Here is a 22,500-nt window from a genome sequence, read left to right as displayed (position 1 = left end):
AGTATTAGTATCAGTAGGAGTATTAGTATCAGTAGGAGTATTAGTATCAGTAGGAGTAGGAGTATTAGTATCAGTAGGAGTATTAGTATTAGTATCAGTAGGAGTATTAGTATCAGTAGGAGTAGGAGTATTAGTATCAGTAGGAGTATTAGTATCAGTAGGAGTATTAGTATCAGTAGGAGTATTAGAATCAGTAGGAGTATTAGAATCAGTAGGAGTATTAGTATTAGTATCAGTAGGAGTATTAGTATTAGTATCAGTAGGAGTATTAGAATCAGTAGGAGTATTAGTATTAGTATCAGTAGGAGTATTAGTATCAGTAGGAGTATTAGTATCAGTAGGAGTATTAGTATCAGTAGGAGTAGGAGTATTAGTATCAGTATTAGTATCAGTAGGAGTATTAGTATCAGTAGGAGTATTAGTATTAGTATCAGTTGGAGTATTAGTATTAGTATCAGTAGGAGTATTAGTATCAGTAGGAGTATTAGTATCAGTAGGAGTATTAGTATTAGTATCAGTTGGAGTATTAGTATTAGTATCAGTAGGAGTATTAGTATTAGTATCAGTATTAGTATCAGTAGGAGTATTAGTATCAGTAGGAGTATTAGTATCAGTATCAGTAGGAGTATTAGTATCAGTATCAGTTGGAGTATTAGTATTAGTATCAGTAGGAGTATTAGTATTAGTATCAGTAGGAGTATTAGTATCAGTAGGAGTATTAGTATCAGTATCAGTTGGAGTATTAGTATTAGTATCAGTAGGAGTATTAGTATCAGTAGGAGTATTAGTATCAGTATCAGTTGGAGTATTAGTATTAGTAGGAGTATTAGTATCAGTATCAGTAGGAGTATTAGTATCAGTATCAGTAGGAGTATTAGTATCAGTATCAGTTGGAGTATTAGTATTAGTATCAGTAGGAGTATTAGTATTAGTATCAGTAGGAGTATTAGTATCAGTATCAGTTGGAGTATTAGTATTAGTATCAGTAGGAGTATTAGTATCAGTATCAGTTGGAGTATTAGTATTAGTATCAGTAGGAGTATTAGTATCAGTATCAGTTGGAGTATTAGTATTAGTATCAGTAGGAGTATTAGTATCAGTAGGAGTATTAGTATCAGTAGGAGTATTAGTATTAGTATCAGTAGGAGTATTAGTAGGAGTATTAGTATCAGTAGGAGTATTAGTATTAGTATCAGTATCAGTTGGAGTATTAGTATTAGTATCAGTAGGAGTATTAGTATCAGTATCAGTTGGAGTATTAGTATTAGTATCAGTAGGAGTATTAGTATCAGTATCAGTTGGAGTATTAGTATTAGTATCAGTAGGAGTATTATTATCAGTATTAGTATTAGTATCAGTAGGAGTATTAGTATTAGTATCAGTAGGAGTATTATTATCAGTGGAGTATTAGTATTAGTATTAGTATCAGTAGGAGTATTAGTATCAGTAGGAGTATTATTATCAGTAGGAGTATTAGTATTAGTATCAGTAGAAGTATTAGTATTATTATTATTATCAGTCGGAGTATTATTATCAATAGGAGTATCAGTATTAGTATCAGTAGTACCTTGAGGCAGCGCAGCAGCGAGGCCAGTAGAGCCGAGCGGCTGATGTGATGAACCCAGGGAGGCTGCTTCCTGATCAGGTGACCCAGCAGGGTCAGACCAGCCAGTCTGGATCCAGGTCTGGTCAGGGACTCATTCAGCTTCTCCAGCAGCGTCTGACGGGCCGGTACAACATGTTCATGTACTCATATATATATAAACAATAATAATAAAGAGTAACTGATGGGCCAATACAATATGTTCATGTACTCATATATATAAACAGTAATAATAAAGAGTAACTGATGGGCCAATACAACATGTTCATGTCCTCATATATATAAACAGTAATAATAAACAGTAACTGATGGGCCAGTACAACATGTTCATGTACTCATATATATAAACAATAATAATAAAGAGTAACTGATGGGCCAATACAATATGTTCATGTACTCATATATATAAACAGTAATAATAAAGAGTAACTGATGGGCCAATACAACATGTTCATGTACTCATATATATAAACAGTAATAATAAACAGTAATAATAAACAGTAACTGATGGGCCAGTACAACATGTTCATGTACTCATATATATAAACAGTAATAATAAAGAGTAACTGATGGGCCAGTACATGTTCATGTACTCATATATATAAACAGTAATAATAAAGAGTAACTGATGGGCCAGTACAACATGTTCATGTCCTCATATATATAAACAGTAATAATAAAGAGTAACTGATGGGCCAGTACAACATGTTCATGTCCTCATATATATAAACAGTAATAATAAAGAGTAACTGATGGGCCAGTACAACATGTTCATGTACTCATATATATAAACAGTAACTGATGGGCCAGTACAACATGTTCATGTCCTCATATATATAAACAGTAATAATAAAGAGTAACTGATGGGCCAGTACAACATGTTCATATACTCATATATATAAACAGTAATAATAAAGAGTAACTGATGGGCCAGTACAACATGTTCATGTACTCATATATATAAACAGTAATAATAAAGAGTAACTGATGGGCCAGTACAACATGTTCATGTACTCATATATATAAACAGTAATAATAAAGAGTAACTGATGGGCCAGTACAACATGTTCATGTACTCATATATATAAACAGTAATAATAAACAGTAACTGATGGGCCAGTACAACATGTTCATATACTCATATATATAAACAGTAATAATAAACAGTAACTGATGGGCCTGACGGGTCTGACGGCCCGTCAGTAATGAGAGAGGGAACTGACCTTGTGATGAGGCTCTCTGATGGAGGACAGGAGCAGCACCACCTGAGAGGAGGACGAGTCCAGGTAGTAATCCACCAGAGACGAGAGGACAGCGCCTCCTCTGTCTGGAAGGACAAAGTAAACTATTTAATACTAATAATATTTAGAGACGAGTAAAGACGGGCAGAGATGGGTAGAGACCGGTAGAGACCGGTAGATAAGAGTAGAGACGGGTAGATCAGAGTAAAGACGAGTAGAGACGGGTAGATAAGAGTAAAGACGGGCAGAGACGGGTAGATAAGAGTAGAGACGGGTAGATCAGAGTAAAGACGAGTAGAGACGGGTAGATAAGAGTAAAGACGGGTAGAGGCGGGTAGATCAGAGTAAAGACGAGTAGAGACGGGTATATAAGAGTAAAGACGAGTAGAGACGGGTAGATCAGAGTAAAGACGAGTAGAGACGGGTATATAAGAGTAAAGACGGGTAGAGACGGGTAGAGACGGGTAGATAAGAGTAAAGACGAGTAGAGACGGGTAGAGGTGGTAGAGATGGGTAGATAAGAATAGAGACGGGTAGATAAGAGTAGAGACGGGTAGAGACGGGTAGATAAGAGTAAAGACGGGTAGAGGTGGTAGAGATGGGTAGATAAGAATAGAGACGGGTAGATAAGAGTAGAGACGGGTAGATAAGAGTAAAGACGGGTAGAGGTGGTAGAGATGGGTAGATAAGAATAGAGACGGGTAGATAAGAGTAGAGACGGGTAGAGACGGGTAGATAAGAGTAAAGACGGGTAGAGATGGGTAGAGACGGGTAGAGACGGGTAGATAAGAGTAGAGACGGGTAGATAAGAGTAGAGACGGGTAGAGACGGGTAGATAAGAGTAGAGACGGGTAGAGACGGGTAGATGAGAGTAGAGACGGGTAGATAAGAGTAAAGACGGGTAGAGACGGGTAGATAAGAGTAGAGACGGGTAGAGACGGGTAGATAAGAGTAAAGACGGATAGAGACGGGTAGATAAGAGTAGAGACGGGTAGAGACGGGTAGATAAGAGTAAAGACGGGTAGAGACGGGTAGATAAGAGTAGAGACGGGTAGAGACGGGTAGATAAGAGTAAAGACGGGTAGAGATGGGTAGATAAAAGTAGAGACCGGTAGAGACGGGTAGATAAGAGTAGAGACGGGTAGAGACGGGTAGATAAGAGTAAAGACGGGTAGAGACGGGTAGATAAGAGTAGAGACGGGTAGAGACGGGTAGATAAGAGTAAAGACGGGTAGAGATGGGTAGAGATGGGTAGATAAAAGTAGAGACCGGTAGAGACGGGTAGATAAAAGTAGAGACCGGAAGAGACGGGTAGATAAGAGTAAAGATGGGTAGAGACGGGTAGATAAGAGTAGAGACGGGTATATAAGAGTAAAGACGGGTAGAGACGGGTAGATAAGAGTAGAGACGGGTAGAGACGGGTAGATAAGAGTAAAGACGGGTAGAGATGGGTAGAGATGGGTAGATAAAAGTAGAGACCGGTAGAGACGGGTAGATAAGAGTAAAGACGGGTAGAGACGGGTAGATAAGAGTAAAGATGGGTAGAGACGGGTAGATAAGAGTAGAGACGGGTATATAAGAGTAAAGACGGGTAGAGACGGGTAGATAAGAGTAGAGACGGGTAGAGACGGGTAGATAAGAGTAAAGACGGGTAGAGATGGGTAGAGATGGGTAGATAAAAGTAGAGACCGGTAGAGACGGGTAGATAAAAGTAGAGACCGGTAGAGACGGGTAGAGACGGGTAAACTCACCTGTACTCAGCTGCTGATTGACTGCTGCTCTGACTTGCTCCGCCTCCTGCAGCTCCGGACTGTCCAATGAGAGCAGGAGCTCACTGATGCTCACCTGCTGAGTGGACATCATGAACACCTGGAGACACAATTACTATAGATTAATCTAGCAGCAGTATATAATAATAAATGATGATATATATATATATATATATATATATATATATATATATATAATTCTGCACAATGACGACTTTACTTTTGTACATTTACTTTGAATGCAGCACTTTTACTTGTAACAGAGTATTTGTACACTGTAGTATTAGTACTTTTACTGCAGAAAAAGTACTTCTTCTATCACTGGGTGTACAGTAGATCATGATCTACAGTAGATCATGATCTACTGTAGATCATGTACTACTGTAGATCTACAGTAGATCATGTACTACTGTAGATCTACAGTAGATCATGTACTACTGTAGATCTACAGTAGATCATGTACTACTGTAGATCTACTGTAGTACATGTACTACAGTAGATCTACTGTAGTACATGATCTACAGTAGATCATGATCTACAGTAGATCATGATCTACTGTAGATCATGATCTACTGTAGATCTACAGTAGTACATGATCTACTGTAGATCTACTGTAGTACATGATCTACAGTAGATCATGTACTACAGTAGATCTACAGTAGTACATGATCTACAGTAGATCATGTACTACTGTAGATCTACAGTAGATCATGTACTACAGTAGATCTACAGTAGATCATGTACTACTGTAGATCTACAGTAGATCATGATCTACTGTAGATCATGATCTACTGTAGATCATGTACTACTGTAGATCTACAGTAGATCATGTACTACTGTAGATCTACAGTAGATCATGTACTACTGTAGATCTACAGTAGATCATGTACTACTGTAGATCATGTACTACTGTAGATCTACAGTAGATCATGTACTACTGTAGATCTACAGTAGATCATGTACTACTGTAGATCTACAGTAGATCATGTACTACTGTAGATCTACTGTAGTACATGATCTACAGTAGTACATGATCTACTGTAGATCTACAGTAGTACATGATCTACAGTAGTACATGATCTACTGTAGATCTACAGTAGATCATGATCTACAGTAGATCATGATCTACAGTAGATCATGTACTACTGTAGATCATGATCTACTGTAGATCTACAGTGATGATCTACTGAAGTAAGAGTATTATTGTGACGTCACACTGACAGACATCTGGAGTTATAAACTGAGTTCAGATTGAAGCTGTCAAGCTAACAGCTAGCATCAGCTAACAGCTAGCATCAGCTAACAGCTAGCATCAGCTAACAGCTAGCATCAGCTAACAGCTAGCATCAGCTAACAGCTAGCATCAGCTAACTGACTTTACATCAGCTAGCAGGTAACAGCTAGCAGCTAACAGCTAGCAGCTAACAGCTAGCAGCTAACAGCTAACAGCTAGCAGCTAACAGCTAGCAGCTAACAGCTAGCAGCTAGCTGTCAGTGTTTCAGAGTTCAGCCTGTTAGCATCAGAGCTAACAGAGCTAACAGAGCTAACAAAGCTAACAAAGCTAACGACGTGTAGCCCAGCTAGTCCCGGTGCTCCGGTAACACCGGGACCAACCGGGTCTAACCGGGACCAACCGGGTCTAACCGGGACCAACCGGGTCTAACCGGGTCCAACCGGGTCCAACCGGGCTAACAGCAGCAGAGTTCAACAGGTTACCTTCAGACCTTCAGACTGGAGGTGACCTCATGGAGGAGCAGAGGTAGAGGGGGCTGGAGGGCTGGAGGGCTGGGTCTATGGAGGGTTAGGTTAGAGGTTATTAGAGGGTTATTGGAGGGTTATTAGGAGGTTATTAGAGGGTTATTAGAGGGTTATTAGAGGGTTATTGGAGGGTTGGAGGTAGGAGGGTGTATTAGGAGGTTATTAGAGGGTTATTGGAGGGTTATTGGAGGGTTATTAGGAGGTTATTAGAGGGTTATTGGAGGGTTATTGGGAGGTTATTAGAGGGTTATTGGAGGGTTATTAGGAGGTTATTAGAGGGTTATTGGAGGGTTATTAGGAGGTTATTAGAGGGTTGGAGGTAGGAGGGTGTATTAGGAGGTTATTAGAGGGTTATTGGAGGGTTATTAGGAGGTTATTAGAGGGTTATTGGAGGGTTATTAGGAGGTTATTAGAGGGTTATTAGAGGGTTATTAGAGGGTTATTGGAGGGTTATTAGAGGGTTGGAGGTAGGAGGGTGTATTAGGAGGTTATTAGAGGGTTATTGGAGGGTTATTAGGAGGTTATTAGAGGGTTATTGGAGGGTTATTAGGAGGTTATTAGAGGGTTATTGGAGGGTGTATTAGGAGGTTATTAGAGGGTTATTGGAGGGTTATTAGGAGGTTATTAGAGGGTTGGAGGTAGGAGGGTGTATTAGGAGGTTATTAGAGGGTTATTAGAGGGTTATTAGAAGGTTATTAGAGGGTTATTGGAGGGTTATTAGGAGGTTATTAGAGGGTTATTAGAGGGTTATTAGAGGGTTATTGGAGGGTTATTAGGAGGTTATTAGAGGGTTATTGGAGGGTTATTAGGAGGTTATTAGAGGGTTATTGGAGGGTGTATTAGGAGGTTATTAGAGGGTTATTGGAGGGTTATTAGGAGGTTATTAGAGGGTTATTGGAGGGTTATTAGGAGGTTATTAGAGGGTTATTGGAGGGTTATTAGGAGGTTATTAGAGGGTTGGAGGTAGGAGGGTGTATTAGGAGGTTATTAGAGGGTTATTGGAGGGTTATTAGGAGGTTATTAGAGGGTTATTGGAGGGTTATTAGGAGGTTATTAGAGGGTTATTAGAGGGTTATTAGAGGGTTATTGGAGGGTTGGAGGTAGGAGGGTGTATTAGGAGGTTATTAGAGGGTTATTGGAGGGTTATTAGGAGGTTATTAGAGGGTTATTAGAGGGTTATTAGAGGGTTATTGGAGGGTTGGAGGTAGGAGGGTGTATTAGGAGGTTATTAGAGGGTTATTGGAGGGTTATTGGAGGGTTATTAGAGGGTTATTGGAGGGTTATTAGGAGGTTATTAGAGGGTTATTGGAGGGTTATTAGGAGGTTATTAGAGGGTTATTGGAGGGTTATTAGGAGGGTTATTAGAGGGTTATTGGAGGGTTATTAGGAGGTTATTAGAGGGTTATTGGAGGGTTATTAGGAGGTTATTAGAGGGTTATTGGAGGGTTATGGAGGGTTATTAGAGGGTTTTAGAGGGTTATTAGAGGGTTATTGGAGGGTTATTAGGAGGGTTATTAGAGGGTTATTGGAGGGTTATTAGGAGGGTTATTAGAGGGTTATTGGAGGGTTATTAGGAGGTTATTAGAGGGTTATTGGGAGGGTGTATTAGGAGGTTATTAGAGGGTTATGGAGGGTTATTAGGAGGGTTATTAGAGGGTTATTGGAGGGTATTAGGAGGGTATTAGAGGGTGTGGAGGGTAGGTGGTGGGTGATTGTGAGGGTTGGAGGTAGGAGGGTGTATGGGAGGTGGTAGTGTGGGTATGGAGGGGTATAGGAGGTGGGGTAGAGGGGTGGTTGGAGGGGTTATTAGGGGGTGGTGGGGTGGTGAGGTGGGTGTATGTGGAGGGGTGGTGGAGGGGTGGAGGTGGAGGGTGTTGTGGGAGGTTATAGAGGGGTGGTGTGGAGGGTTAGTAGGGAGGTATTAGGAGGTTATTAGAGGGTTATTGGAGGGTTATTAGAGGGTTATTGGAGGGTTATTAGGAGGTTATTAGAGGGTTATTGGGAGGTTATTAGAGGGTTATTGGAGGGTTATTAGGAGGTTATTAGAGGGTTATTGGAGGGTTATTAGGAGGTTATTAGAGGGTTGGAGGTAGGAGGGTGTATTAGGAGGTTATTAGAGGGTTATTGGAGGGTTATTAGGAGGTTATTAGAGGGTTATTGGAGGGTTATTAGGAGGTTATTAGAGGGTTATTGGAGGGTTATTAGGAGGTTATTAGAGGGTTATTGGAGGGTTATTAGGAGGTTATTAGAGGGTTATTGGAGGGTGTATTAGGAGGTTATTAGAGGGTTATTGGAGGGTTATTAGGAGGTTATTAGAGGGTTGGAGGTAGGAGGGTGTATTAGGAGGTTATTAGAGGGTTATTAGAGGGTTATTAGGAGGTTATTAGAGGGTTATTGGAGGGTTATTAGGAGGTTATTAGAGGGTTATTGGAGGGTTATTAGGAGGTTATTAGAGGGTTGGAGGTAGGAGGGTGTATTAGGAGGTTATTAGAGGGTTATTGGAGGGTTATTAGGAGGTTATTAGAGGGTTATTGGAGGGTTATTAGGAGGTTATTAGAGGGTTATTAGAGGGTTATTAGAGGGTTATTAGAGGGTTATTGGAGGGTTGGAGGTAGGAGGGTGTATTAGGAGGTTATTAGAGGGTTATTGGAGGGTTATTAGGAGGTTATTAGAGGGTTATTGGAGGGTTATTAGGAGGTTATTAGAGGGTTATTGGAGGGTTATTGGAGGGTTATTAGGAGGTTATTAGAGGGTTATTGGAGGGTTATTAGGAGGTTATTAGAGGGTTATTGGAGGGTTATTGGAGGGTTATTGGAGGGTTGTCTGTGTTATCCAGCCAGCTGTCAATCAGCAGGAGACGTTCAGGGCCGGAGGAGACGGTGGGAAATACGATCTTCTACTGACAAATATCAATACAAATACTAATTAATGTCAATCACCTTTAAATAAGATAATAACTAATAAATAATCAGTGGTGGCTGGAGACAGGAAGGAAAAATAAAGTACTATAGTTATCTCTGACATGTAGTAGAGGACAAGTACAAATACTACAGCAAAGTACAAGTACCTCTAATGTACGAGTGGACAGCATACAATATATATTAATATATATTAATACAGCATACAGTATATATTAATATATATTAATACAGCATACAGTATATATTAATATATATTAATACAGCATACAGTATATATTAATATATATTAATACAGAATACAATATATATTAATATATATTAATACAGCATACAGTATATATTAATATATATTAATACAGAATACAATATATATTAATATATATTAATACAGCATACAGTATATATTAATATTAATACAGAATACAATATATATTAATATATATTAATACAGCATACAGTATATATTAACAGTATATATTAATACAGAATACAATATATATTAATACAGCATACACTATATATTAATATATATTAATACAGCATACAGTATATATTAATATATATTAATACAGCATACAGTATATATTAATATATATTAATACAGCATACAATATATATTAATATATATTAATACAGAATACAATATATATTAATATATATTAATACAGCATACAGTATATATTAATATATATTAATACAGCATACAATATATATTAATATATATTAATACAGCATACAGTATATATTAATATATATTAATACAGCATACAGTATATATTAATATATATTAATACAGCATACAATATATATTAATATATATTAATACAGCATACAGTATATATTAATATATATTAATACAGCATACAGTATATATTAACAGTATATATTAATACAGAATACAATATATATTAATACAGCATACACTATATATTAATATATATTAATACAGCATACAGTATATATTAATATATATTAATACAGCATACAGTATATATTAATATATATTAATACAGCATACAATATATATTAATATATATTAATACAGAATACAATATATATTAATATATATTAATACAGCATACAGTATATATTAATATATATTAATACAGCATACAATATATATTAATATATATTAATACAGCATACAGTATATATTAATATATATTAATACAGCATACAGTATATATTAATACAGCATACAATATATATTAATATATATTAATACAGAATACAATATATATTAATATATATTAATACAGCATACAGTATATATTAATATATATTAATACAGCATACAATATATATTAATATATATTAATACAGCATACAATATATATTAATACAGCATACAATATATATTAATATATATTAATATATATTAATACAGAATACAATATATATTAATATATATTAATACAGCATACAGTATATATTAATATATATTAATACGGCATACAATATATATTAATATATATTAATACAGCATACAGTATATATTAATATATATTAATACAACATACAGTATATATATTAATATATATTAATACAACATACAGTATATATATTAATACAGCGTACAGTATATATTAATATATATACTGTATGTTGTATTAATATATATTAATATATACTGTATGTTGTATATATTAATATATGTATCGCCAAGGCTCAGTCCTAGCAGCGGTGGACCCGGGTTCGAATCCGGCCTGTGGTCCTTTCCGCATGTCATCTCTCTCTCTCCCCCTTTCCAACACTCTATCCACTGTCCTATCAATAAAATACTTAAAAATCACCCCAAAAAATAACTTAAAAAAATAAAAAATACAGCTAAGCTAAGCTAAGCTCGTGGTCTGTGCTGTTCCTTTAACGCTGAGTTTACCTTCAGCTGCTGGAGATAAGATGTTCCATCAGACAACTCAGTATAAATAGCAGCAGGTCAGTCAGACTGCAGACTGCAGACGGTCAGATAGACGGACAGACAGACTGCAGACAGACAGGAGATGATGCTGTTATTGGTGCTGATGTTCAGCGTCGCTCTGAACTCGTCTTCGGCTGCGAAGGTCAGTTCATCTTCACTTGTTGTGCACTAGAAACATGTTGTAGTCTGTATATTTATATACAGACGTAGGCAAAATTGTTGGTACTCTTCCGTTAAAGAGAGAAAAACCCACAATGGTCACTGAAATAACTTGAAACTGACAAAAGTAATAATAAATAAAAATTTACTGAAAATTAACTAATGAAAATCAGCTGTTGCTTTTGAATTGTGGTTCAACAGAATCATTTTAAAAAACAAACTGATGAAACTGGCCTAGACAAAAATGATGGTAGCCCTAGAAAAGATGTAAAATAATGTGAAATCACTTGATTGCAGTGATTGCCTCAAAAGGTTGTGCAACTAAATATTAAGTTAACAGTACCATCATTTTTGTCCAGGCCAGTTTCATTAGTTTGTTTTTTAAAATGATTCTGTTGAACCATAATTCAAAAACAATATCTGATTTTCATTAGTTCATTTTCAGTGAATTTTTATTTATTATTACTTTTCTCAGTTTCAAGTTATTTCAGTGACCATTGTGGGTTTTTCTTTCTTTAACGGAAGAGTACCAACAATTTTGCCTACGTCTGTATATATATATAATTATTAATGACAGTATGTTATAGTACATATACAGTATATATATATATATATATATATATATACACTAGATATACTCTCTCTCTCTCTATATATATATATAGAGAGAGAGAGAGTATATCTAGTGTACAGGTGTGTCAACAGGATGGGGGTGTACTGAGGCATGTTGATGGTGATGAAGGAACAACAGTGAAGCTCACTGCTGCTCCCAGTCTCCTCTCCTCGACTCCTCTCCTGCCTCAGTCTCCTCTCCTCGACTCCTCTCTGCGATTCCTCTCCTCGACTCCTCGACTATATATATTAAACTATAAAACGTTTAATCTGATCTGTCTTCACTCCGGTATGAAACTCAGTGATGTTGAGAGGTAAAGTTATCAGATCAGTCCGGTCAGCAGCAGCGTCCAATCAGTAACTGATATCCAGTAAGGGGGCGTGTTGGTCGGTAAAAGACTTCCGTTGAGGAGACACTGGTGTGTCCTCTAGTGTCTCCTCGCTCCTTGAGATGCATTTGAGGAATTGGGACGTCCTTCATGACGGAGCGCTGAGATGGATTTCCGGGTCCCAGCCGGAGGAGCGAGGAGACAAAAAATCAGGGATGAGATGCAGCTTCTGATCGTTAAACCAGATATGACCTCTGACCTCTGACATCTGACCTGTGTTATGTGTGTGGGTGTGTGTGTGTGTGTGTGTGTGTGTGTGTGTGTGTGTGTGTGTGGGTGTGTGTGTGTGTGTGTGTGTGTGTGTGTGTGTGTGTGTGTGTGTGTGTGTGTGTGTGTGTGTGTGCAGCTGGGCGTGGTGCAGACGGAGGGGGGGCAGGTGGAGGGGAAGAGTCACAGGATGGGTCTGTTCAGGACCGTCGACGTCTTTAAAGGAGTTCCCTTCGCTGACGTCCCTGGAAAGTGGGAGAAACCCAAACCTCACCCTGGATGGAGCGGTAGGTCACCTGACCGTTCACCTGACCGCTCACCTGACCCTTTTACCTGACCGCTCACCTGACCGTTCACCTGACCGTTCACCTGACCGCTCACCTGACCGCTCACCTGACCGCTCACCTGACCGCTCACCTGACCCTTTTACCTGACCGCTCACCTGACCGTTCACCTGACCGCTCACCTGACCGCTCACCTGACCGCTCACCTGACCCTTTTACCTGACCGCTCACCTGACCGCTCACCTGACCGTTCACCTCACCGTTCACCTGACCGCTCACCTAACCGCTCACCTGACCGCTCACCTGACCGCTCACCTGACCGTTCACCTGACCGCTCACCTGACCGCTCACCTGACCGCTCACCTGACCGTTCACCTGAACGCTCACCTGACCCTTTTACCTGACCGCTCACCTGACCGTTCACCTGACCGTTCACCTGACCGCTCACCTGACCGCTCACCTGACCGCTCACCTGACCCTTTTACCTGACCGCTCACCTGACCGCTCACCTGACCGTTCACCTGACCGTTCACCTGACCGCTCACCTGACCGCTCACCTGACCCTTTTACCTGACCGCTCACCTGACCGCTCACCTGACCGTTCACCTCACCGTTCACCTGACCGCTCACCTAACCGCTCACCCGACCGCTCACCCGACCGTTCACCTGACCGCTCACCTGACCGCTCACCTGACCGCTCACCTGACCGCTCACCTGACCGCTCACCTGACCGTTCACCTGAACGCTCACCTGACCCTTTTACCTGACCGCTCACCTGACCGCTCACCTGACCGTTCACCTGACCGCTCACCTGACCGCTCACCTGACCGCTCACCTGACCGCTCACCTGACTGCTCACCTGACCCTTTTACCTGACCGCTCACCTGACCGTTCACCTGAACGCTCACCTGACCGCTCACCTGACCGCTCACCTGACCGCTCACCTGACCGCTCACCTGACCGCTCACCTGACCCTTTTACCTGACCGTTCACCTGACCACTCACCTGACCACTCACTTGACCGCTCACCTGACTGGTCTCTGCTCACCTCCACCTGGCTGCAGTGATGTCACGGTGACATCACCTGGCCAGGTGGAGGTGGCTCTGCGTGTTAAAGTATTAGAGGTGTGGTGTTCCAGTACGTTTTCCTCTCAGACATCAACTCTGACGTTGTTTGTTTGCAGGAGTCCTGAAGGCTCTTCAATACAGAGAGCGCTGCCTGCAGGTCACGCTGCTGCAGACAAAAACCCAGGGCAGCGAGGACTGTCTCTACCTGAACGTCTTCGTCCCCCAGGGACGCAAATGTAGGTGACACACACTCACACCTTCTACTGCAGTACAACTACTAGTTCCACAGTGTACAAGTACTCTGCTCCAGTACAAGTACTAATACCACAGTGTACAAGTACTCTGCTCCAGTACAAGTACTAATACCACAGTGTACAAGTACTCTGCTCCAGTACAAGTACTAATACCACAGTGTACAAGTACTCTGCTCCAGTACAAGTACTAATACCACAGTGTACAAGTACTCTGCTCCAGTACAAGTACTAATACCACAGTGTACAAGTACTCTGTTGCAGTAAAAGTACTGCATTCAAAATGTGACTGCAGTAGTACTGCTGCCTAGTATAGTTGTACTTCAGTTCAGTAGTACTTCTGTAATTCGTGTTCTTAGTTACTTCCCTTCTGGTGAAGCAGACTTCAGCATTTTCTACTAACAGGAAATGATGCAACCCGTGCTTCCTGTGGCCGATGGCGAGGTGACGCTCTCTCCCGTGTCTCCGTCAGTGTCCACCAACCTGCCGGTGATGGTCTACCTGTTCGGGGGGGCCTTCCTGTTGGGGGCGTCCAACGACGTGGCGATCCTCGGGGACTCTCTGTACGACGGGAAGGAGCTGGCCGACAGAGGCGACGTCATCGTGGTCACGGTGAACTACCGAGTCGGTACGATGGGATTCCTCAGCAGCGGAGACGCCCGACTGCCAGGTGAGACCTGTTATTGATCCTCTCCTCTGATTGGTTCTCAGGTAACACGTATTCTACCCGATCGACCAACCCGCTGTCACCACCAACTCCTCAAATAGCGCCGTCTACCGGCGGTATTTGAGGAGTTGGCGTTGAGAGGACGTGTTGAAGACATTCAGAGATCCTCTTGCAGTCTGACTTCAGTGTGAACGTCATGAAGGTCGTTACAGCGGTTCAGGGTCACACTGGGATCAGGATCCGTCGGCTGGGTTCTGGTGCCTGCTGGTGATTTCCCAGCATGCACGTGGTCAGAGCTGCGGCGTGTTTGTTGTCTTATCGGCGAGTCAGCAGATAAACGTCTGTTAGCTCAGCTGCTGCTCAGAGTTCACATCACGTCTGTCCTGAGACGAGGACTTCAGGGAGCAGCTGGGTCCTAGGGTCCCTGGGTCCCTGGGTCCCTGGGTCTTGGTGTCTTGGTGTCTTGGTCTCCTGGTGTCTTGGTGTCTTGGTGTCTTGGTGTCTTGGTGTCTTGGTGTCTTGGTGTCTTGGTGTCTTGGTCTCTTGGTGTCTTGTTGTCCTCTCCTCCTGGGTCTTGGTGTCTTGGTGTCTTGGTGTCTTGGTGTCCTGGGTCTTGGTGTCTTGGTGTCTTGGTGTCTTGGTGTCCTGGTGTCTTGGTGTCTTGGTGTCCTGGGTCTTGGTGTCCTGGGTCTTGGTGTCCTGGGTCTTGGTGTCTTGGTGTCCTGGGTCTTGGTGTCTTGGTGTCTTGGTGTCTTGGTGTCCTGGTGTCTTGGTGTCTTGGTGTCCTGGGTCTTGGTGTCCTGGGTCTTGGTGTCTTGGTGTCTTGGTGTCTTGGTGTCTTGGTGTCTTGGTGTCTTGGTGTCCTGGGTCTTGGTGTCTTGGTGTCTTGGTGTCTTGGTGTCTTGGTGTCTTGGTGTCTCGGTGTCTCGGTGTCCTGGTCTCCTGGGTCTTGGTGTCTTGGTGTCCTGGTGTCTTGGTGTCTTGGTGTCTTGGTGTCTTGGTGTCTTGGTGTCTTGGTCTCTTGGTGTCTTGGTGTCCTCTCCTCCTGGGTCTTGGTGTCTTGGTGTCTTGGTGTCCTGGGTCTTGGTGTCTTGGTGTCTTGGTGTCCTGGTGTCTTGGTGTCTTGGTGTCTTGGTGTCTTGGTGTCTTGGTGTCTTGGTCTCTTGGTCTCTTGGTGTCCTCTCCTCCTGGGTCTTGGTGTCTTGGTGTCTTGGTGTCTTGGTGTCTTGGTGTCTTGGTGTCTTGGTGTCCTGGGTCTTGGTGTCTTGGTGTCTTGGTGTCCTGGTGTCTTGGTGTCCTGGGTCTTGGTGTCCTGGGTCTTGGTGTCTTAGTGTCTTGGTGTCTTGGTGTCCTGGGTCTTGGTGTCTTGGTGTCTTGGTGTCTTGGTGTCTTGGTGTCTTGGTGTCTTGGTGTCCTGGTGTCTTGGTGTCTTGGTGTCCTGGGTCTTGGTGTCCTGGGTCTTGGTGTCTTGGTGTCTTGGTGTCTTGGTGTATTGGTGTCTTGGTGTCTTGGTGTCTTGGTGTCCTGGGTCTTGGTGTCTTGGTGTCTTGGTGTCTTGGTGTCTTGGTGTCTTGGTGTCTCGGTGTCTCGGTGTCCTGGTCTCCTGGGTCTTGGTGTCTTGGTGTCCTGGTGTCTTGGTGTCTTGGTGTCTTGGTGTCTTGGTGTCTCGGTGTCTCGGTGTCCTGGTCTCCTGGGTCTTGGTGTCTTGGTGTCCTGGTGTCTTGGTGTCTTGGTGTCTTGGTGTCTTGGTGTCTTGGTGTCTTGGTGTCTTGGTCTCTTGGTGTCTTGGTCTCTTGGTGTCTTGGTGTCCTCTCCTCCTGGGTCTTGGTGTCTTGGTGTCTTGGTGTCCTGGGTCTTGGTGTCTTGGTGTCTTGGTGTCCTGGTGTCTTGGTGTCTTGGTGTCTTGGTGTCTTGGTGTCTTGGTCTCTTGGTCTCTTGGTGTCTTGGTGTCCTCTCCTCCTGGGTCTTGGTGTCTTGGTGTCTTGGTGTCTTGGTGTCTTGGTGTCTTGGTGTCCTTGGTCTTGGTGTCTTGGTGTCTTGGTGTCCTGGTGTCTTGGTGTCCTGGGTCTTGGTGTCCTGGGTCTTGGTGTCTTAGTGTCTTGGTGTCTTGGTGTCCTGGGTCTTGGTGTCTTGGTGTCTTGGTGTCCTGGTGTCCTGGTGTCCTTGGTTGTATAACTTCAGGTCTTCGTGTCTCCAGGTAACTACGGTCTGTGGGACCAGCACGCAGCCCTCGTTTGGGTCCGCAGGAACATCGCAGCGTTCGGAGGAAACGCCGACAACATCACCGTCTTTGGCCAATCAGCCGGAGCCGCCAGCACCAGCTTCCAGGTCAGCTGACAGGAAGTCCACTTTAGGTCCTGCCTTTAATATTAGAATTATGTCTCTCTTACCTGTCCTCCCCGTCCTCCCTGTCCTCCCCGTCCTCCCTGTCAGATGCTGTCCCCCTACAGTAAAGGGTTGTTCCGTAGAGCGATCACTCAGGGAGGCGTTGCTCTGACTCCCTGGGCTCTGCAGAAGAACCCCATGGCTCTCACCAAGAAGGTCCATCCACACACTGAACATCCCATAATAACTGACCAGTCTGAACATCCCATAATAACTGACCAGACTGAACATCCCATAATAACTGACCAGACTGAACATCCCATAATAACTGACCAGACTGAACATCCCATAATAACTGACCAGACTGAACATCCCATAATAACTGACCAGACTGAACATCCCATAATAACTGACCAGTCTGAACATCCCATAATAACTGACCAGACTGAACATCCCATAATACGTGCCCTGCTGTCTCCAGGTTGCTAGGAAAGTGGGTTGTTGGCGTAGCAACGAGGACGAGATGCTGGCGTGTCTGAAGATGAGCGACCCCGTCGGCCTGACGATGGCAGGAAAGATCGACGTGCTGCTGCTTCTGGGGAAAGGTCAGAACATCTGGAACACACCACAACCACATCTGGATTAACAGAACCTTCTAGTCCATCCAGAACTCTGAGGGTCCAGACCTGAGGGTCCAGAACTCTGAGGGTCCAGAACTCTGAGGGTCCAGACCTGAGGGTCCAGACCTCTGAGGGTCCAGACCTCTGAGGGTCCAGAACTCTGAGGGTCCAGACCTCTGAGGGTCCAGAACTCTGAGGGTCCAGACCTCTGAGGGTCCAGAACTCTGAGGGTCCAGACCTCTGAGGGTCCAGAACTCTGAGGGTCCGGATCCTCAGAGTTCTGGACCCTCAGGTCTGGACCCTCTGACTGAACCGTCACATGAAAACTAGAACTGTAGATGAACGTGTTGTCTCCGTCCCCCCTGACGTGATGTTGACCATCAGAAGGTCTGAGGGTCTCCGTGTCTCCGTCCCCCCTGCAGGTGTTGTCATGGACCTCCTTGAACTCGCTCCGGTGATCGACGGAGACTTCCTCCCTGATGAACCCAGTCAGCTGTTTCACAACGCGGCTCAGTTTGACTACCTGGCCGGAGTCAACAGCATGGACGGACACATCTTCGCTGGAGTGGACGTCCTCTCCATCAACCAGAGGAACGGGAACACCACCGCGTGAGTACTACAGTACTTTACTCCGGTACTCTACTGCGGTACTCTACTCCGGTACTCTACTCTACTCCGGTACCCTACTCCGGTACTCTACTCTGGTACTCTACTCTACTCCACTCCGGTACTCTACTCCGGTACTCTACTCTACTCCGGTACCCTACTCCGGTACTCTACTCTGGTACTCTACTCTACTCCACTCCGGTACTCTACTCCGGTACTCTACTCCGGTACTTTACTCTGGTACTCTACTCTAATCCGGTACTCTACTCCGGTACTCTACTCCGGTACTCTACTCCGGTACTCTACTCTACTCCGGTACTCTACTCTAATCCGGTACTCTACTCTGGTACTCTACTCCGGTACTCTACTCCGGTACTCTACTCTACTCCGGTACTTTACTCCGGTACTCTACTCCGGTACTCTACTCTACTCCGGTACTCTACTCCGGTACTCTACTCCGGTACTTTACTCCGGTACTCTACTCCGGTACTCTACTCTACTCCGATACTCTACTCCGGTACTCTACTCCGGTACTCTACTCCGGTACTTTACTCCGGTACTCTACTCCGGTACTCTACTCCTTTACTTTACTCCGGTACTCTACTCCGGTACTCTACTCTACTCCGATACTCTACTCCGGTACTCTACTCCGGTACTCTACTCCGGTACTTTACTCCGGTACTTTACTCCGGTACTCTACTCCGGTACTCTACTCTACTCCGGTACTCTACTCTAATTCGGTACTCTACTCCGGTACTCTACTCCGGTACTCTACTCCGGTACTCTACTCTACTCCGGTACTCTACTCTACTCCGGTACTTTACTCCGGTACTCTACTCCGGTACTTTACTCCGGTACTCTACTCTACTCCGGTACTCTACTCCGGTACTCTACTCCGGTACTTTACTCTGGTACTCTACTCTAATCCGGTACTCTACTCCGGTACTCTACTCCAGTACTCTACTCCGGTACTCTACTCTACTCCGGTACTCTACTCTAATCCGGTACTCTACTCCGGTACTCTATTCCGGTACTCTACTCCGGTACTCTACTCTACTCCGGTACTTTACTCCGGTACTCTACTCCGGTACTCTACTCTACTCCGGTACTCTACTCCGGTACTCTACTCCGGTACTTTACTCCGGTACTCTACTCCGGTACTTTACTCCGGTACTCTACTCCTTTACTTTACTCCGGTACTCTACTCCGGTACTCTACTCTACTCCGATACTCTACTCCGGTACTCTACTCCGGTACTCTACTCCGGTACTTTACTCCGGTACTTTACTCCGGTACTCTACTCCGGTACTCTACTCTACTCCGGTACTTTACTCCGGTACTCTACTCCGGTACTTTACTCCGGTACTCTACTCCGGTACTCTACTCCGGTACTCTACTCCGGTACTCTACTCCGGTACTCTACTCTACTCCGGTACTCTACTCCGGTACTCTACTCCGGTACTCTACTCTACTCCGGTACTTTACTCCGGTACTCTACTCCGGTACTCTACTCCGGTACTCTACTCCGGTACTTTACTCCGGTACTCTACTTCGGTACTCTAGAATGAAGTGGTGATATTTTGTGGTAAAGAGATGAAACGGTGGTCATGTGACCTGGTTCTGGTTTGTCCTGGTTTGTCCTGGTTTGTCCTGGTTTGTCCTGGTTGTCCTGTTTGTCCTGGTTGTCCTCAGAGCGGATGTGAGGGGTCTGCTGGCCGGTCTGACAAAAGAGAAGGGGAACGCCGCGGTGAGCTCCGCCTACAGCGTTTACTCCAACCACTGGGGGTCGCATCCTGAGCCGGCGGTGGTGAAGAAGACGGTGGCCGACATCGAGACCGACTTCCTGTTCCTGGTTCCCACTCAGATCGCCCTCCAGCTCCACGCCAACAACACCAGGTCAGCTCCGATCGGTCCAACGACCCGGTTCACAGTTACACGTCCTGGTGACCACATTTAGAGCCTTGAGTGGTCAGAGACCTGCTGATGACCCTGACCAGAGGACCTCAGAGACATGCAAGAGATACTGCAGGTCTCCGAGGTCCAGCAGGTCTCCGAGGTCCAGCAGGTCTCTGAGGTCCAGCAGGTCTCTGAGGTCCTCTGATCAGGGTCAGCAGCAGGTCTCTGAGGTCCAGCAGGTCTCTGAGGTCCTCTGATCAGGGTAAGCAGCAGGTCTCTGAGGTCCCTTGTCTGTCCTGGTTTTGTCCCTCAGTGGATCCCGGACCTACTCGTACCTGTTCAACATGAAGACTCGTATCCCCGGATTCCCTCGCTGGGTGGAGGCGGAGCACGCCGAGGACCTGCAGTACCTGTTCGGTAAACCCTTCGCCACCCCGCTGGTCTACTTCCCCCGACACCGGGACCTGTCCGGGTACATGATCGCATACTGGACCAACTTCGCCAGGACCGGGTAAACTCCCAGCATGCACTGCAAACACACCTGAGTACAACCAGGTTTCTGACTGTGGTCTCTCAAACCAGTAGATACTGGTCTCTACTGGTCTTTACTGGTCTCTACTGGTGTTTACTGGTCTTTACTGGTCTTTACTGGTCTCTACTGGTCTTTACTGGTCTTTACTGGTCTATACTGGTCTTTACTGGTCTCTACTGGTCTTTACTGGTCTCTACTGGTCTCTACTGGTCTTTACTGGTCTTTACTGGTCTCTACTGGTCTCTACTGGTCTCTACTGGTCTCTACTGGTCTCTACTGGTCTTTACTAGTGTTAACTGGTCTCTACTGGTCTCTACTGGTCTTTACTAGTGTTAACTGGTCTTTACTGGTCTCTACTGGTCTTTACTGGTCTCTACTGGTCTCTACTGGTCTTTACTAGTGTTAACTGGTCTTTACTGGTCTCTACTGGTCTCTACTGGTCTCTACTGGTCTTTATTGGTCTCTACTGGTGTTTACTGGTGTTTACTGGTCTTTACTGGTCTCTACTGGTCTCTACTGGTCTTTACTGGTCTCTACTGGTCTCTACTGGTCTTTACTGGTCTCTACTGGTCTCTACTGGTCTTTACTGTTCTTTACTAGTGTTAACTGGTCTCTACTGGTCTTTACTAGTGTTAACTGGTCTTTACTGGTCTCTACTGGTCTTTACTGGTCTCTACTGGTCTCTACTGGTCTTTACTAGTGTTAACTGGTCTTTACTGGTCTCTACTGGTCTCTACTGGTCTTTACTGGTCTCTACTGGTCTCTACTGGTCTCTACTGGTCTTTACTAGTGTTAACTGGTCTTTACTGGTCTCTACTGGTCTCTACTGGTCTTTACTAGTGTTAACTGGTCTTTACTGGTCTAAACTAGACTTCTGAACTGGTCTGAACTGGTCTCTCTCTCCTGTCCAGTGATCCCAGTAAAGGCGACAGTAGAGTCCCAGTCCCCTGGCCCCCCTTCACCAAACACCACCAACCCTACCTGACCATCAACCACAAGATCACCAAGTCCTCCATCAGGTACTACACTCTACTGTACTCTACTGTACTCTACTGTACTCTACTGTGACTCTACTGTACTTTACTGTGATTCTACTGTGACTCTACTGTGACTCTACTGTGATTCTACTGTACTCTACTGTGACGCTACTGTGATTCTACTGTGACTCTACTGTGATTCTACTGTGACTCTACTGTGATTCTACTGTGACTCTACTGTGACTCTACTGTGATTCTACTGTACTCTACTGTGATTCTACTGTGACTCTACTGTACTCTACTGTGATTCTACTGTGACTCTACTGTGACTCTGCTGTGATTCTACTGTACTCTGCTGTGATTCTACTGTACTCTACTGTGATTCTACTGTGACTCTACTGTGACTCTGCTGTGATTCTACTGTACTCTACTGTGATTCTACTGTGACTCTACTGTGACTCTGCTGTGATTCTACTGTACTCTACTGTGATTCTACTGTACTCTACTGTGACTCTACTGTACTCTACTGTGACTCTACTGTACTCTACTGTGATTCTACTGTGACTCTACTGTGATTCTACTGTGACTCTACTGTACTCTACTGTGATTCTACTGTGACTCTACTGTACTCTACTGTGATTCTACTGTGACTCTACTGTACTCTACTGTGATTCTACTGTACTCTACTGTGATTCT

At 43.9% G+C, this 22,500-nt stretch overlaps 2 protein-coding genes across 2 annotated transcripts in view; one reads left to right on the top strand and one right to left on the bottom strand.

Moving 5' to 3' along the window:
• Positions 1–6,425, bottom strand: part of LOC141763786 (hamartin-like) — an 8,642-nt gene extending 2,217 nt beyond the window's left edge. The window contains exons 1-4 of the mRNA XM_074628517.1: positions 6,339–6,425; positions 4,596–4,713; positions 2,827–2,930; positions 1,568–1,720 (exon numbers count right to left, since the gene is read on the bottom strand). Of these exons, the coding sequence (XP_074484618.1) occupies positions 1,568–1,720; positions 2,827–2,930; positions 4,596–4,707 (369 nt within the window). The 5' untranslated portion in view covers positions 4,708–4,713; positions 6,339–6,425. The remainder of the gene's footprint in view (positions 1–1,567; positions 1,721–2,826; positions 2,931–4,595; positions 4,714–6,338) is intronic.
• LOC141763783 (bile salt-activated lipase-like) overlaps positions 6,230–22,500 on the top strand; it is an 18,024-nt gene continuing 1,753 nt past the window's right edge. The window contains exons 1-12 of the mRNA XM_074628513.1: positions 6,230–6,351; positions 11,179–11,353; positions 12,718–12,865; positions 14,047–14,166; positions 14,654–14,851; positions 17,046–17,176; positions 17,282–17,389; positions 17,655–17,778; positions 18,216–18,402; positions 20,092–20,295; positions 20,609–20,806; positions 21,739–21,846. Coding sequence (XP_074484614.1) covers positions 11,294–11,353; positions 12,718–12,865; positions 14,047–14,166; positions 14,654–14,851; positions 17,046–17,176; positions 17,282–17,389; positions 17,655–17,778; positions 18,216–18,402; positions 20,092–20,295; positions 20,609–20,806; positions 21,739–21,846 — 1,586 coding nt within the window. The 5' untranslated portion in view covers positions 6,230–6,351; positions 11,179–11,293. The remainder of the gene's footprint in view (positions 6,352–11,178; positions 11,354–12,717; positions 12,866–14,046; positions 14,167–14,653; positions 14,852–17,045; positions 17,177–17,281; positions 17,390–17,654; positions 17,779–18,215; positions 18,403–20,091; positions 20,296–20,608; positions 20,807–21,738; positions 21,847–22,500) is intronic.

The sequence above is a fragment of the Sebastes fasciatus genome, unplaced genomic scaffold (assembly GCF_043250625.1).
Source record: "Sebastes fasciatus isolate fSebFas1 unplaced genomic scaffold, fSebFas1.pri Scaffold_43, whole genome shotgun sequence".
NCBI classification, from domain to species: domain Eukaryota; kingdom Metazoa; phylum Chordata; class Actinopteri; order Perciformes; family Sebastidae; genus Sebastes; species Sebastes fasciatus.
This window is presented reverse-complemented; position numbering and strand designations above follow the sequence as displayed.